Here is a 14799-nt window from a genome sequence, read left to right on the forward strand (position 1 = left end):
TTGCGCCACTGTTCGTGCTGATATTGCGCGAGCCCATCAGCTCGCGGTAAACAGCATTTCATTCGCACGTCTGTGGTCTTCATTTCAACTCCGCGAACGGGAACGACGGAAGACGACGGGGCATTTCCCAATTTTCCAAACGTTCTAGGTGAAAACTAAAAGAGTAAGCAGAAGCCAAAACACAGTTTTGTTTTTAAACGAAGAAAGGGCCCAAAATGTGTGGGATAAAACAGACGTGTGATCCTATGCTTTCAAAATACGCGCACGGGCAGAATTTATGGTGAATTTATGGACAAGCCCTATATAAAATTGTTGTGACCTGAGAGTATAAATTTTGACAGGTACTAAAATAAGAGAAATTTTCCTTTATGGTTTTTTTGCCCTTCAACTATTTACTGACTTCTAAGCCTTTTCTAACCCAAAAGCAATTTATTACAAGTAACTGATAATTACCTGGTAAAAAAAAAAAAGAAGAAAAGAAAATCCCATTCATTTAGATGTCATCCCAGAGCTTCAGGAGGTGAAGATAACTGTTGGGCAGTGAGCTATGGAAAGTTCCCGCTGATTAATTTTAACTCCCAAGGTAAGGGAGCCAAAAGATATTGTTGCAGAGATGTGTCAGAGGAACCTGTGGTCGATGTGGAAGCAGGCTGTCTGGATCTGCACAGTGGGGTCGCTGAGAAAGAGAGGAGGAAGAGGAACTGCCATAAATCTGTAAAGAGGCTAGGGAGGCCAGGTGTGAGGATAAAATAGTGCCCCATACTGTCCAATTAAGCGCCAGAAAAACAAAATTAATATTTCACACTGGAATGCAGCACGAAATGGGATATTCTATGAAAAAAAGGATTATTTTAACAGTATGTAATGTCACTGACACATTATTATTATGGAATACCTAAGCTACTGCTTTAGTTTAAAGTAACAATAGTGAAATGGCTTTTTGTAAGTTAAAAATGGAGCAAAAAGAAAAATGAGAAAACACAAGTGTGGGATAATTTCAACAGCTCAGCCTGGTGAGAGCGGGAAGCTAATATTTTTCCCTTCTGAAATCAATATTGATGGACTGGTATTTGTGTGCGGAGCTTTGAAAGCGAAAAATATTAAACATGAATGAATTTTAAATTTTAACTGTGAACGGTGAAAGGGCCATTACCAGTGGAGCACGTTCACACGGCGCATTGATGTTGTCCTGGAGTTTGGTTCAGATCTTGACGCTGTCTACCGCCAACTGTGGCTGAAGGTGCTACAGGGTAGCACAGAAGGAAAATTGCTAAAAACAAACAGCAGAAAAGTTACATTTGCAAGGGATGGAGGGTTCATTCAACGGGGTATGCTCTGCTCCACTGCTCAATAGCACCCCCTCTGGCCAGTAGAGCAGTTGCAATCTGCCAGTGGCATTTACAGCAGGTAGAACTCTACAGTTGATGATCGAAGAATTCTCACCGTAAGAAAAGCCCCCAAACAGCTGCCCAACAGATCAGAACACTCTTCAGTAGGCAGGTGCGGATGTGTCAATGACTACTGTCCGCAGAAGACTTCACAAGCAGAACTCCAGAGGCTATACTGAAAGATGCAAACCACTGGTTAGCTGCAAAAAAAAACAGGATGTCCAGGCTAAAGCTTGCTCAGAAGTACCTAGGAGTTCTGGAAAAAGGTCTTGAGGACAGGTGAGACCAAGATTCGCTAGTATCAAAGTGCTGGCAAGAGCAAAGTGTGGAGGCTAAACGGAAATGCCCGAAATCCAAAGCACCCTCCCTCAACTGTAAAACATGGTGGGGGGTGTACAGTGTGGCTGCTACACATACTGCTTCACTTGTCTTCTTTGATAACATTGATAAACATACAGTGTTGTGTTCTGTCATGAACACGATATCATGCTCATAGATGCGTCAGCTTTTCTAACTTCTCCTGAAGGAATAAATACGAAACAGCCTTAAAGTGGAAACATGAGTACACATTTCAGGAGCTATAAAGCTTTTACACTGACAATTACTGAGATACTCTCATTCGAGCTGCCAGTTTAATGCAAATAAGTAGAAGAGCAAAAAAAAAATTCATTTTTTTCTCACACAGCATGCATATGCAAATATTCATATTTAAGATATCATACATTAATGAATGTTTCAAAGCAGGCCTGACTTAATTATCCCTCTTATTATATTGAGGTATGGATGGTAACAAGGACAGATCTAGAGCTCTAGGAGGGAACAAAGCCAATCTAGTAAATAGTAATATATCACATTATCTAAAAGTTCCTTTTCATGCAACGCTGACCTCTTGAACAAGGTTGTAATGGGTAAGCAGAGTCTGCTGTTGCTTTTTTTTTTTTAAACAAGGATAATAACTGGTCAGGATTATTATGGTCTTACGATAATAACCGTCTTTAATCTTCACATAAGCCCACCTGGTATGCTATCACAAACACAGTTTATCTAATTCAGTTAATCTACTTTTCAGTGTGTATGACAGTTTAATGTGAAACCACAGCCCTGTGGCGATCACAGGCCTTTTTTTACAGTTAAGGGGAGATCTGGAGGATGTAGAGGCCAATTTCATTAAACCTATGTCACCGTGAGTTTAATGCATGTAACATTGTGCAAACAGCAAAACTGGCAAATGATTGCACATGGATAGGAAGTTCATTGAAATTGCTATTGCCTGTTTTCTAAACGTATTTTTCACATTACACTTTCATGCTTCCATAATCATGCGCGCGCACTGACACACACACACACACACATACAGATGCACTGTCGGATACTATTTGAAATTGTCCACCACATGCAATCCAACTATTCAGAAACATAAACAGCTTACTGAGTCCTGAGAGAGCTGGTTCAAGATCAACGTATGATAATAAATGCAACGTGGGCTAAAAAGTCATTTCATGTGAGATGAGTCCCTCCCCCCACCCCTCACCCCCCAATCCTCAATCCCATGGACAAAAGCTCAGTTCGTACGGCGCGGATGTTTCTCTTCAAGGTTACAGCCGAGCGAAATCATTATAAGAAGACGGACGGCTGAACCTACGGGGTTTTCGTATTCCCCCACATCACAGGCAATTTGTTTATTTGTATTTTAATGACTAACACGCTGCTGCCACACCGTACAGGCGGTTCTAACCGGTCCCATTTCAGTTACGCAACTCGCCGTTCAGCACATTTAAAACATATTAGAAACTGCGCTCGCTTCTCCCCTGTGTGAGCCCGCGCTCGGCAGGTTTTTAATGTGCTGCGTATCACCGAAATATGACTTCCATCATAATCATTTTCTTACGTCTTGCTGGCATTGCAATTTAAAAAAGGCGAAACTTTTACAGCATTACGAAGCAATGTCGTCTACGTTAAGTTAAACAAAAAACTGTTTCCTTTCTAAAAACTTTGCCTAGGATGGCAACAGATGTGTTTTGTGGGCACAGGTGAGATTAGTTGTAAAATATTTTATTGCCAGCAGGGATGTTTATTTTATTTATTTATTTATTTTTTTTAAAGCATGGCTATGGTTTTCTGAACATAATCTACAGAATACACGTACTATTTTTCCTCCATTTGGCAAACAAAAAAAAGAAGAAACGAAAAGGCTAGGAGGGTGGCATAGAAAATTTTTTAGTGATTGATTTTAATTTGATGGAAACACTATTTGTCCTCCAGACAGGCGTGACACTTCCTGCCTCTCTCTCTCCTTCCAGTCGTAACCTTTTTACACGCGGCCAGCTGGTGAAGCGCGAGCGAGAGACAGGGAACTGGATTAAATTCCGCCTGTTGTGTTTTTTTACGCACGGCTGTTTTTTTTTCTGTCATTTGGGGATACGCGCGTTTCAGTGGCCAGGAGCAGCAGGTGCTGCTGCTGCTACTGTTGCTGTCAGCTCCACCGACAGCCCCCCCCCCCCCCTTCCCCCTCCCTCTCTGTGGGCTTCTCCCATTACCTCCCCGCATCAGTGTAGCCCGTGTAATTGCGATGATCAAACTCCAATAATGGGCAAACAATCCCACCCGTTAGCGCAGCAGATAGCGACAAACGGCCCATTGTCTGGGAATCGTAGCAGATCAAAAAGGAATCTTTAATCCCTACCAACCTACCCTATTTATCCACCTCATACTATATATATATATATATGGTATACTGTGTGTGTGGGAAGGAGAAAGAGAAAGAATTCAATTGGGTGTTTGAAGTCAGGCGATCAATTCTTTATTGAATTGCGCATTTGTTGGATAATCTGAACTAGTGATCTAATTACTGGAGGAAGCATCGGTTCCAGGGGTGGCGGTGTAGGGGCTGATGTGCGGCAGCTCCAGCCTACTCTGGAGCGGTCCCGTTTGCACCATCGGCTGTCTCTGCAAGCGGAGCTTGTTAAGCAGCGCACTCCAGTGATCTCCGCTAAGCAAACCCACAGGCGATGCCAGACGCTCTAATGGCCGTCACACAGACAGCCCCCAACCAGAGGCGAAGCGCACGCCGCATTCCAGATCTGATTTAAAAAAAAAAAAAAGGAAAAAAAAAGAGGAAAGTTCTGCTTGTCCATCAAACGACTGCTGACATTGCTGGGGGGTGGGGGGGGGGGGAGACAGGAAGCACTGGCGGCTGGGTGAGGCGCTGTCACATCTCTTCTGAGCGCTGAGGGCCTGTATCGGCATGTCAGGGGCCACTTCCTTTCGGTCTTCAGGGGCCACATCAGTGCTTCATTAAGATTCTTTAAGGAGGTATGGCTGCACGCCCAGCGAAGTCATTTAAATGCACAAAGCTGCTTGTACTTGTGAGACTTTTTTTCCCTTTTTTTTTTTTTTGAAATAGGAAAAAAGAGAATAATAATAATAATTTGGATTTTCAAAGCTGGTGTTACATCAATACCGTGACCGACACAGTGTTTTGACACAGATTTTGAATTGTACTGCAGGATACAGTGTGCGCGTGCAAGGGGGGGGGGGGGGGGGGTTCTGAGAAACTCATTGCTGACCAGGATTGGGGGGGGGGATCTGGGGCCTCAGGTCTCTCTCGGGGGGGGGCGGGTGGGCATTCAGCTCCACCTGACTCCCCTGTAATTCGAACCCTGCTTCCACATTACTGAACGTTTTCGAGTTCCATTTTCATTTCCTGCTAAACAGATTTTCGTCCCACACAGGGGCCATGATGTCGGCACGTACTGTTGTGTTATATTCTGCACAACGGCAAATGTACTCAAACCGTCTGTATGCAAGAACTGTAGTCAATAAAACAGTTCTGATAGTGTCGTCCCCGCATAGTAAAATGTCCCAGTGTTAATTAAACTCCAACAGAGTATATATGAGTCCAGTTGTGACCATATGTACTTTGTAAGGGTTCATTCAACACAAAACATGTTACTGTGTGCTGCAGCGGTGGAATGACCGACCCTGTAACATAGAGTTCACGAAGACAACATAATGTGTAAAACAATTTATATTGCACTTATTGTCTACATGAACTGCATGATTGATCATACTGTCAAGATATTAGACTTTGTCAAAGAAAACTACTGTTGTAATCTAATAAAATCATACATTCAGTGAAGCATACAGTATTGGAATTAACTCAATAAACATCTAATTTAACAAAGATGGTGAACTTAAAAGCCTTAAAATGAGTTTCATTAAATCGAATCTTGGTCGTCAGGAGCTTACACGACAGTCGCTGCTCTGCCTGGGCGAATAATCTAGTGAACCTAATTTGTTAAAAAATTGTGCTCATCATCTCCAAGTCACACGTTCGCTCAATTTCAAAGGATTTCCTTTTATGTGAGATATCCTATTCCACCATTTATGCTTTTTTATGATTTACTAAATCAAAAAGAACTTGTGCCATAGAACTTGAAAGAGAGCCGCTTTGTAATATGAGTTTACTGCGACTAGGAAAAAAGAACAAATAAAACAACAAACACCATCTGTTAACAAAGACAAGCTGCGTGACCCACTTAAAACTAAATTCTATTGCAAAGGTCTCTGTTTACATTTTCATGTCATAGACATAGATCTGCTCCGGCTGCTTCCAAATTCAAAATCTAGAACCGAATGGCACTTCATAGGTTACAAGCTACCACAGTTTGTGGGAGTTTTCATCAAATCTATGGTGTCAGATCACAGAGGCAGAAAGAGTTTTAATACTCTGCTACTGTGGGTTATAAAGGGATGTAGAAATTTAATTTGATTTATTGAATTCACTGAAACCTGCCAACTGAATAACCATTAGATCCTTTCAAGCTTTGGGGTGTCACAGAGGACACCCGAAAACAAAGCCAAGTGTGTTTTGAGTGAGATATGAAATTATACGCCGCGTGAAATGGGCAAAGGAGACCATTACATGAAATGGAAAGCACACTGCAAGCGGCTGAATCTGGTCCTGAAAAACATCATTATTTGAAGGCGGCCCCAGTTGGTCAGACACCTGAGAAAGTGTGTGAAAATAATTCAGAGTAAGAAGCGCAGAACGATTCTCCGGGGGACCTGCGTTGGCATTTGTTGTGGAACACAACGGAAAACAATTTGTTTTTCCCCCCCATTTAAATTAGCAGTTTCCATCGCAGTAAACTCAAAGTGTTTGTGCATATGTGTGTGTGTGTGTGTGTGTGTGTGGACTGTGGACGTAATATATGTCTTACACATCTGTCTCAATTGGCAGGTGGGAGGACTGCATTCAGCAATGTTGACTTTTATTGCAGGATGCTGAGCCTCAATTGTGTGAACCTCGAAAGAATGGCAAGGATGTCAGCCAGAGAGCCATCTGTGGGGGAGCGAGGGGGGGTTTATGTCCCCTTAGAAAGACATTTTTATTTTTATTTTATTTGGGGGGGGGGGGGGGGGTTGTCTCTACAATATTAACCGATCATTTGTTTTGCCACTATTTTAACGAAGTGCATTTAAGTGTTGTTTTCTAGATCTTTAAATTACGGTATATTGACAGTAAAAAATACATAAAAACATCTGTAATAATGTGTGTGCATTCAGATTAATGCATATGGTTTTTCATAATAACAGAAACCCGGTTATGCTGCTCTGCTGTGACCATTCTGATGTAGGCGTGTATATTATTAAAGCTTGCACATATTGTTCACCCCCCCCCCCCCCCATTTCAAATGATATTCACAGAAGAAATTAATTTTCCAGTTCCTCTGTCACGGAACGTGTTATCATCAGCAAAGGAGAGCTGTTAGATTCTATTCTTTTATTTTGCTCATTTAGACCGAGGAGTCAGAAAGATGTCAGACAAGCTTTTTGGCAAATTTAAGCTTTACCAAACGACTAAAGTTTAGTGGTAAAGCTGACGAGCAACTACTGGCAGAGGCATCTACCATCGCTAGCTTACCAGCTAACACTACTAACCAACAGCTAACCACCTTTCATTTGGCCACTTGTGTGCGCATTTACGCGCAAGATTGCTGCACAGTGGTCATTGTATTTAAGACAATTCTTCAGATGCGGTGATCTAAAGCATGTGTACTTGTGTATGTATTAATGCTAATGCTTATTTTCAGTTAGACTCATAGTAAGTCCTCACCATGGCACAAGTCAGCATTTTACACAACCCCACCCCCCCCCCCCCCCACCAAAAAAAAAAAAAAAAAAAAAACCTAATGTGACCTCTCCCCCAAATGTAACAGAATTGATGACACACTGTCAGCTATGCAGAGCTGTACCTAGACTTATTTTTTTCGGGGTGGGGGGGTGAAGGTGGCGGCCTCACCTTTTGATTTTTCTGCTGTCGAAGGTAGATGAGATGTCAGGACCCTAGATGAGAAGGCGGGGCCCTGGGCGCAGTGCCGGGTATGCCTAGCGGGAGCGACGGCGCTGCAGCTGCGCTTCAAGTTGAGCACGTTTAACATGTTAAACACAGCAAATTAAAAACACCCCAGTTAACCGTCCGAGTGGAAACGTCCCTCTCTGAAACCGGTTAAAGTTCACAGCTTTAAAACCCGAACAGCGTCCGCTTCACACTCACATGTTTGTATTCTTCGGCCCCATCACTCTGGAAACGGAGGCCCAGTCATCTCGGGTAACGTTGAAGGCAATCTCTTCTCTTCCCTCTCACTTGATCTTCGGATTGAAGGCAGCAAGCAATTCCTTAGCGCTGACAGCCTTCTCACTCATCTAAGAGGCCCAAATCACACTCCGTAATGGACCATCTTTCCACAGACACTCAAACGGAGAAAAAAGATATCAGACCTGAGTTTGATTCAGCGGGTTTTTTATTCAAAGCCCCCTCTGTCTAACGCAGTGGGTGTCTTGTTCTGTGCAGGCCACAATTTCTCAGGAAATGTGGTACTGCCACGGCACAAGGATTTCTGTGGACCTCACATCATGTTGTGACATGTGCTTGTTCCTTTAATTACAGGACTTTAATAATTTTACAGACATTATTACGATTGTTTTTTTTAATGCAATTGCATTCAGTTACATCGGTCTCATCTGGACTGTGGTTATAAGACAAGCCTACTAGTAAAGAGGAGGAGGACTCTCACAGTCATCTCTGAAGACAGTTACACTTTGAAAACGGATAAGTGCGTTCATAAGAAAACTTTTCAAAAGCCACAGCCCGTTAATCATTTGCTGTTAAAAATGCAAAACCGTTACGACCCTTCCCCTGCTTAACTCTGATATTACAATGAACTCACTCAGGAATAGCAGTTGATATTCCTCTCTGGTCAAAATTTTTTTTAAATTGTGTTTAAAACCTGCTATGAAAAATACCCTGAATTAGACACCGTGTTTACTTGAGAGGTGAAGCACATTAGCATGTGTGAATAGGAAATACTTGAATAAACAGATTGAAATAGACAAAAGGGGACAGGTGGGTGTCACGCGTATCGCTGTGTGAAAATGGCTGCAGCATTAGCATATTTATGGGGGAAATAAGGGTGGGGGATCTTATTAAGTTCCCCTCTGACATATTCCACTAAAGAGCTGCAGGATCACAAGGGCCAATCAAACCAGTGGCCACGTTTAAGGCTGGCGTGATCATTGGTCAATCATTGGAGACAGCCTGTGATCATTATAATCCTTGACTGGAACAAATACCGTATATAAAAGTTCTAAATTCCTGCAAATAAATTTTTTCTTTCTTTCTTTCTTTATTCCACTTTTTATCAATGACAACTTAACAAGACAAAGGTAACTTAATGGATTGAGCACAGTACTCAGGCCAGGAAATGTAGCCATGATGAGAAGCTTTAGCTGGAGAGTTTCTGCTTTGGGATGATCGCAGACATTCGGATAAAGCAGCTCTGCCTTTCTGCACACTCGATCGTTTGAAATTCTGAACAGTCGGAAGGTTTTCTGCGCGGCCGACAACCAAGAGCTCTCTCATGTGCGTCCAGCATGGCTTCGCCAGTTCCACATTCTCACCACTGCAGCATTGGTAATATATTTCTTTTTAAAAAATTCCCCCCAGATATAAAGTCAGGATGGTCGGACTTGTCTTTCTGTGTAAAACAAAAACCTAAAAGCGTAAGAAAAATGCAATTCACACCAACCCCTTCTTGTAGGTACAACAGAGACGCGTTTAATTTGACAGAACAGTGTGATGCATGGGTTGGGCTGGGGGTTGGTGGTGGTGGTGGTGATGTTGGGGGGGGGGGGTGTTCATGCCGCGATTCTCCCCGGCTGCTTGAGGCTGAAGCCCCCCCCGGTGAAGCGGGGGCCGTCCGTCCGCTGCGGCTGAATCAGAGGCTGTCCCATCTGAGCCACGCTCCTGTCCTTCTCCCTGCAGGGGTACAGTCACGAGCGGTCAGACAGAACAGCAACAGCCACTGCTACCGCTACTGCTCGTGTTAGCAATAGCCACTGCTACCGCTACTGCTCGTGTTAGCAAGAGCCACTGCTACTGCTACCGCTACTGCCCGCGTTAGCAACAGCCACTGCTACCGCTACCGCTACTGCCTGCGTTAGCAACAGCCACTGCTACCGCTACTGCCCGCGTTAGCAACAGCCACTGCTACTGCTACTGCCCGCGTTAGCAACAGCCACTGCTACCGCTACTGCCCGCGTTAGCAACAGCCACTGCTACTGCTACTGCCCGCGTTAGCAACAGCCACTGCTACTGCCCGCGTTAGCAAGAGCCACTGCTACCGCTACTGCTCGTATTAGCAAGAGCCACTGCTACTGCTACCGCTACTGCCCGCATTAGCAACAGTCACCACTACTGCCCGCGTTAGCAACAGCCACTGCTACCGCTACTGCCCGCGTTAGCAACAGCCACTGCTACTGCTACTGCCCGCGTTAGCAACAGCCACTGCTACCGCTACTGCCCGCGTTAGCAACAGCCACTGCTACTGCTACTGCCCGCGTTAGCAACAGCCACTGCTACTGCTACTGCCCGCGTTAGCAACAGCCACTGCTACTGCCCGCGTTAGCAACAGCCACTGCTACCGCTACTGCCCGCGTTAGCAACAGCCACTGCTATTGCTACCGCTACTGCCCGCGTTAGCAACAGCCACTGCTACTGCTACTGCCCGTGTTAGCAACAGCCACTGCTATTGCTACCGCTACTGCCCGCGTAAGCAACAGCCACTGCTACTGCTACTGCCCACGTTAGCAACAACCACTGCTACTGCTACCGCTACTGCCCGCGTTAGCAAGAGCCACTGCTACCGCTACTGCCCGCGTTAGCAACAGCCGCTGCTACTGCTACTGCCCACGTTAGCAACAGCCACTGCTACTGCTACCACTACTGCCCACGTTAGCAACAGCCACTGCTACTGCCCGCGTTAGCAACAGCCACTGCTACCGCTACTGCCCGCGTTAGCAAGAGCCACTGCTACCGCTACTGCCTGTGTTAACAACAGCCGCTGTTACTGCTACTGCCAGCGTTAGCAACATCCGCTTCTACCGCTACTGCCAGCGTTAGCAACAGACGCTTCTACCGCTACTGCCCGCGTTAGCAACAGCCGCTGCTACTGCCCACGTTAGCAACAGCTACTGCTACTGCCAACGTTAGCAACAGCGACTTCTACCGCTACTGCCTACGTTAGCAACAGCCACTTCTACCGCTACTACCTGTCTTAGCAACAGCCACTTCTATATACAACGCTTTACAGCAAAACGTATTTATCTTTTTTCTCCCTGTTTTTTTTCTCTCTGCTTACAACTCACCTACTGTGCTGTAATCTGGTTCCATGAAGTTAGCGATTAAGACATTTGGCAACCACCAACAACCAATTGCTTTGTTCCAGATAACAAACAAAAACAGAATATTATGCAGAAGCGCTGAATATGCAAACTCTTGGATCTCTGTCCAGACATCTGTGGAACCTGCTTTGATCTCCCTCCATTTATGTGACTTATGACATCACCGTCAACTTCGGCTAATGCCTCCTGACAACACTGAGATCGGCCGCTAATGAAATTTTCAAGGCCCCAACGCGGCAGAAGGGGAGGGATATGCTTTTAAAATCTGCACACTAATCGAGCTGGAAGCTGTGTCTTTGTTTACCGAAGGGCAGAGAGTTCGGCAAGCGTGAAAAAGAGCGGCAAATGCCCCGCACAGAGGCCCAAACGGAGCGTCCGCACGGAAGCATTTTGAGCGCAACTTCACGCTAGCGGATAGTAGCCCTTACTCTGTGATGTTACAGAATTCTTCACATTTATTTATTTATTTATACTTGTGAGCCAAAACATGAAGGAATTAGCAGGTTAAAATGTTCAACTGTAATTATTCTGCGTGATGACAAGTAAAAGGTTAGAGTTGTGGGAATTTGTGCATTCCAGGCATTGACTACGTATGTGTGTGTGTGTGTCTGTGTGTGCGCTCACATAAAGAAGATTGATCGTTTTGATAGTTTAGTAGGTTGATCATTTTGTTAGTGCAAAATCAGCACATAGAGCTCATTGCCCTAAATTATTTACACTGCATATAAAACACATCACAGGTAGCAGTTATTATGGAAATCTGCAGGTTGATCCCACCCTTCCAGCAGACACGCCCCACAGCTTAATCACCACCAATCACAGGCTTGTAAACCCGTTATCATTATGACATCATTATTACAGCCCGCCTTATAATTTTTATTTTATTATCCACAAAAACGTCATGTTATTTTCATTCTGCCGTTCAAAAATAATAATTTAAGATCCTGCTGGAGGGAATCAAGACTGCGCAGTTTCATAGCAAGCGTGTTATTAAACTCAGGGGTAGATTGAGAGAAAAAAATAAACAAGCAGTTTGTGCAGCTCATAGCAAAACAGCTGTGGATGCCACCTGAATCATATTAACGACCGATTCACTAAAGTATTATTGCACATCAAGTAGATGTGCAACCACGCCCATACAGCTAGAGAGCGCAGTTCACTTAACGGTATTTTTCGAGCCGTGGTCACACCAGGTTTCCTCTTCTCCGCTGCATTAGTTTATATCTGGAGCTGAGCGCAATTATTTTTTTTTTGAATCTGAAAAACAGGTCTTGGTGTCAAATTATCCGAATGCGCAAAAAAGTTTTTTGTTTTTTTATATTGTCTTTGCTCACACCTATTTTCTTAATGGTGATCCTCAGCTCTACACAATTGGAAACTGCCTGTTACTTTACAAGGGAATAAAAACGACTAAATAAGGCACCAGGAGCCACAGACGAGGTCAGTTAACAGAGCAGTAAACAAACCTCCTTATTATTTCTCGTGACTTCATAGAATTGGGCTATTTTAAATGAGTATTTTTTTTACTGAAGTGACATGGTCATCAAACTTGTCCCAATATCCGTCTCTGTCCAATGAAACGGCCTCCCTAAATTACAGCTGGAAACAAATGACGGGGGGGCAGGTCCAACGTCACCTCTGTCATTAAGCAAATTCTAACATTGCATGGATTCCACCACTGCATGACTCCGTTCAACCCGAAGAGCTATCCCAATGAGGAGGATTCATTTCCGCCAGGCTGTTTTTAAGAAGTCCACGCTTGTCAGGGGTAATTTGCAATCATCTCCGACAATCAGACACGCCCTAGACTCGAGACCCGTATTTATAAAAAATGTAATTTTGGAAACTGAAATTTATGCAGTTTAAATATGCATGGCCCAGACAGCACGCCGTGTCTCTCTTTTTTCTTCCTGGTAGTGAAGTCGTGTATTGCTTTCTGTGCACTGCGGGTGCTTTGAGAATCACAATGAAACTTTCTTCTTTTTTTTTTTTTCTGGTACTCGCGATGTTTTAATGGGTGCTAAAGCAATTCTTTTGTGGATTCCGCGCTCAGAATTTTAAGCACTTGTTTGGGAAAATACGGATTAGTATTACAAGGGCTTTTTCACGCCTCCAGCGTTCCCAGATCTCTCTATCGACGAACGCTCCCCGTCATTAGGGGCGACCTATATCAGGGCCTTTTTTCGTGATGTGAAGTGAAGGAGGAAGTTTACATCCAGGAAATGGATCTGGAGTTTGTCTCAGCGAATATAAAATGAGAAACCAGCCGCGTTTTTTTTTTTTTTTCCGTTGCAGACAAATCTCTCCGTTTTTCTCGTTTGTAGCGAGGCTGTTCCTGGCGGTGGTTCTGGAGAGAGCCGGGTCATGCAGAGGAACTGAGAACACAGCATTACTCAGGAGACTGGGGGAAGATTTGTTTCGCGGAAAAGTCCTGAAATGCCTCTGTGAACGTACTCTAGGGGGGCGATGGGGGGATGGGGGGGGGGGGGAGTGGGCGGGGTCTAAAGGCATAGGGGTTAATTAACAGCAGTGGGTGGGGGGGGTGTGCCTTCGTTACTGGGTACAGAGATAAAAACGGGAGGAGAAGAAGAGAGACAGGCCCAGCCGCAGCACCAGGAGCGGTCGGCCACCAGGGAGCGGTCGGCCATATCTTAATCCCCGTGGAGATTCTCTGACCCAGATGCCTGTGTGGGTGGGTGTTACGCGGGCCCCCGGGCCACACTTCCAGAACCAGGCACCGGGCTGGTGCGCCAACTGTGGGGGGGGGGGGGTCTGTCAGAAGACCACCCCACAATGGCACTGTTCCCAGCCGTAATTCATTATTACTCTTATTATTATTATTATTATTTTTAATACAATTGTTTCTGTCCATTATGACGTTGATCATTATGACAGGGCACAAGAGGTGTGTAGTGTACCCCCTCTTCCCCCCCCCCCCCCCCCCCCCAGTAAACACACACAATGACGATTAGGAGGGCTGCTGGTTTCTGGGCGGGGAAACGGAGAAAAGGGCGACCATTTCAGTGAATAAAAGACCCTCTACACGGTCCGAGATCCCCGTAGCTTCTCATTTCCTGTCCGCAGCGGCTCTGTGATCCCCGATCCTCGCCGCGCGGCGATCCCGCTGCTCCGCCGTTGCTTATCCAAGGACGGGCGGGGGGCCTGCAGAGGATCAGCCGCTGATCTGTCAGCTATCCGTAATGGAAGGTCACATTAAACCTTTAAGCTCTAATTATGTAGTGTGTTAGAGGGGAAAGATAAAAAAAAAAAAAAAACACAGACTGGCTAAATGCGCACACTGTTGCAGGAGGAAAGGAAATGTGACAAACAGACAAACACGGGGGGCGGGTGGTGGTTGTGGGGGTGAGGTGGGGTAAACAAATGTACAAATTACCCTGCCTCTGCTTTGCCTCAAGAAAACACGCTGCTCTTCAGAGCAGTGGAAACGCCGAGTTCCTTCCTTTCAAAATCAGCCGAGTATTTGCTCTGCAGGCTCCAGCTCAGTCAATAATGCTGATTACTGCACTGTTCTCCCTTTCTGGAGTCTGTGAATTCAATTCATTTCGTTGGAAAAACGGTCGGGAAGCCGGCTAAAGAGAACGCGAACCTTGACGTACAGCTATTCCACGGTTCGACGGGAGTCGGTTGGCCGGGTAGGCCAGCCTGT

At 45.0% G+C, this 14799-nt stretch overlaps 1 protein-coding gene across 1 annotated transcript in view; it reads right to left on the bottom strand.

Annotated features, from left to right (window-relative positions):
• Window positions 1-8176: 8176 nt before the first annotated feature.
• cfap58 (cilia and flagella associated protein 58) overlaps window positions 8177-14799 on the bottom strand; it is a 51205-nt gene continuing 44582 nt past the window's right edge. The window contains exon 18 of the mRNA XM_064315149.1: window positions 8177-9708. Within this exon, the coding sequence (XP_064171219.1) occupies window positions 9588-9708 (121 nt within the window). The 3' untranslated portion in view covers window positions 8177-9587. The remainder of the gene's footprint in view (window positions 9709-14799) is intronic.

This window comes from Anguilla rostrata, chromosome 2 (genome assembly GCF_018555375.3).
Source record: "Anguilla rostrata isolate EN2019 chromosome 2, ASM1855537v3, whole genome shotgun sequence".
NCBI lineage: Eukaryota > Metazoa > Chordata > Actinopteri > Anguilliformes > Anguillidae > Anguilla > Anguilla rostrata.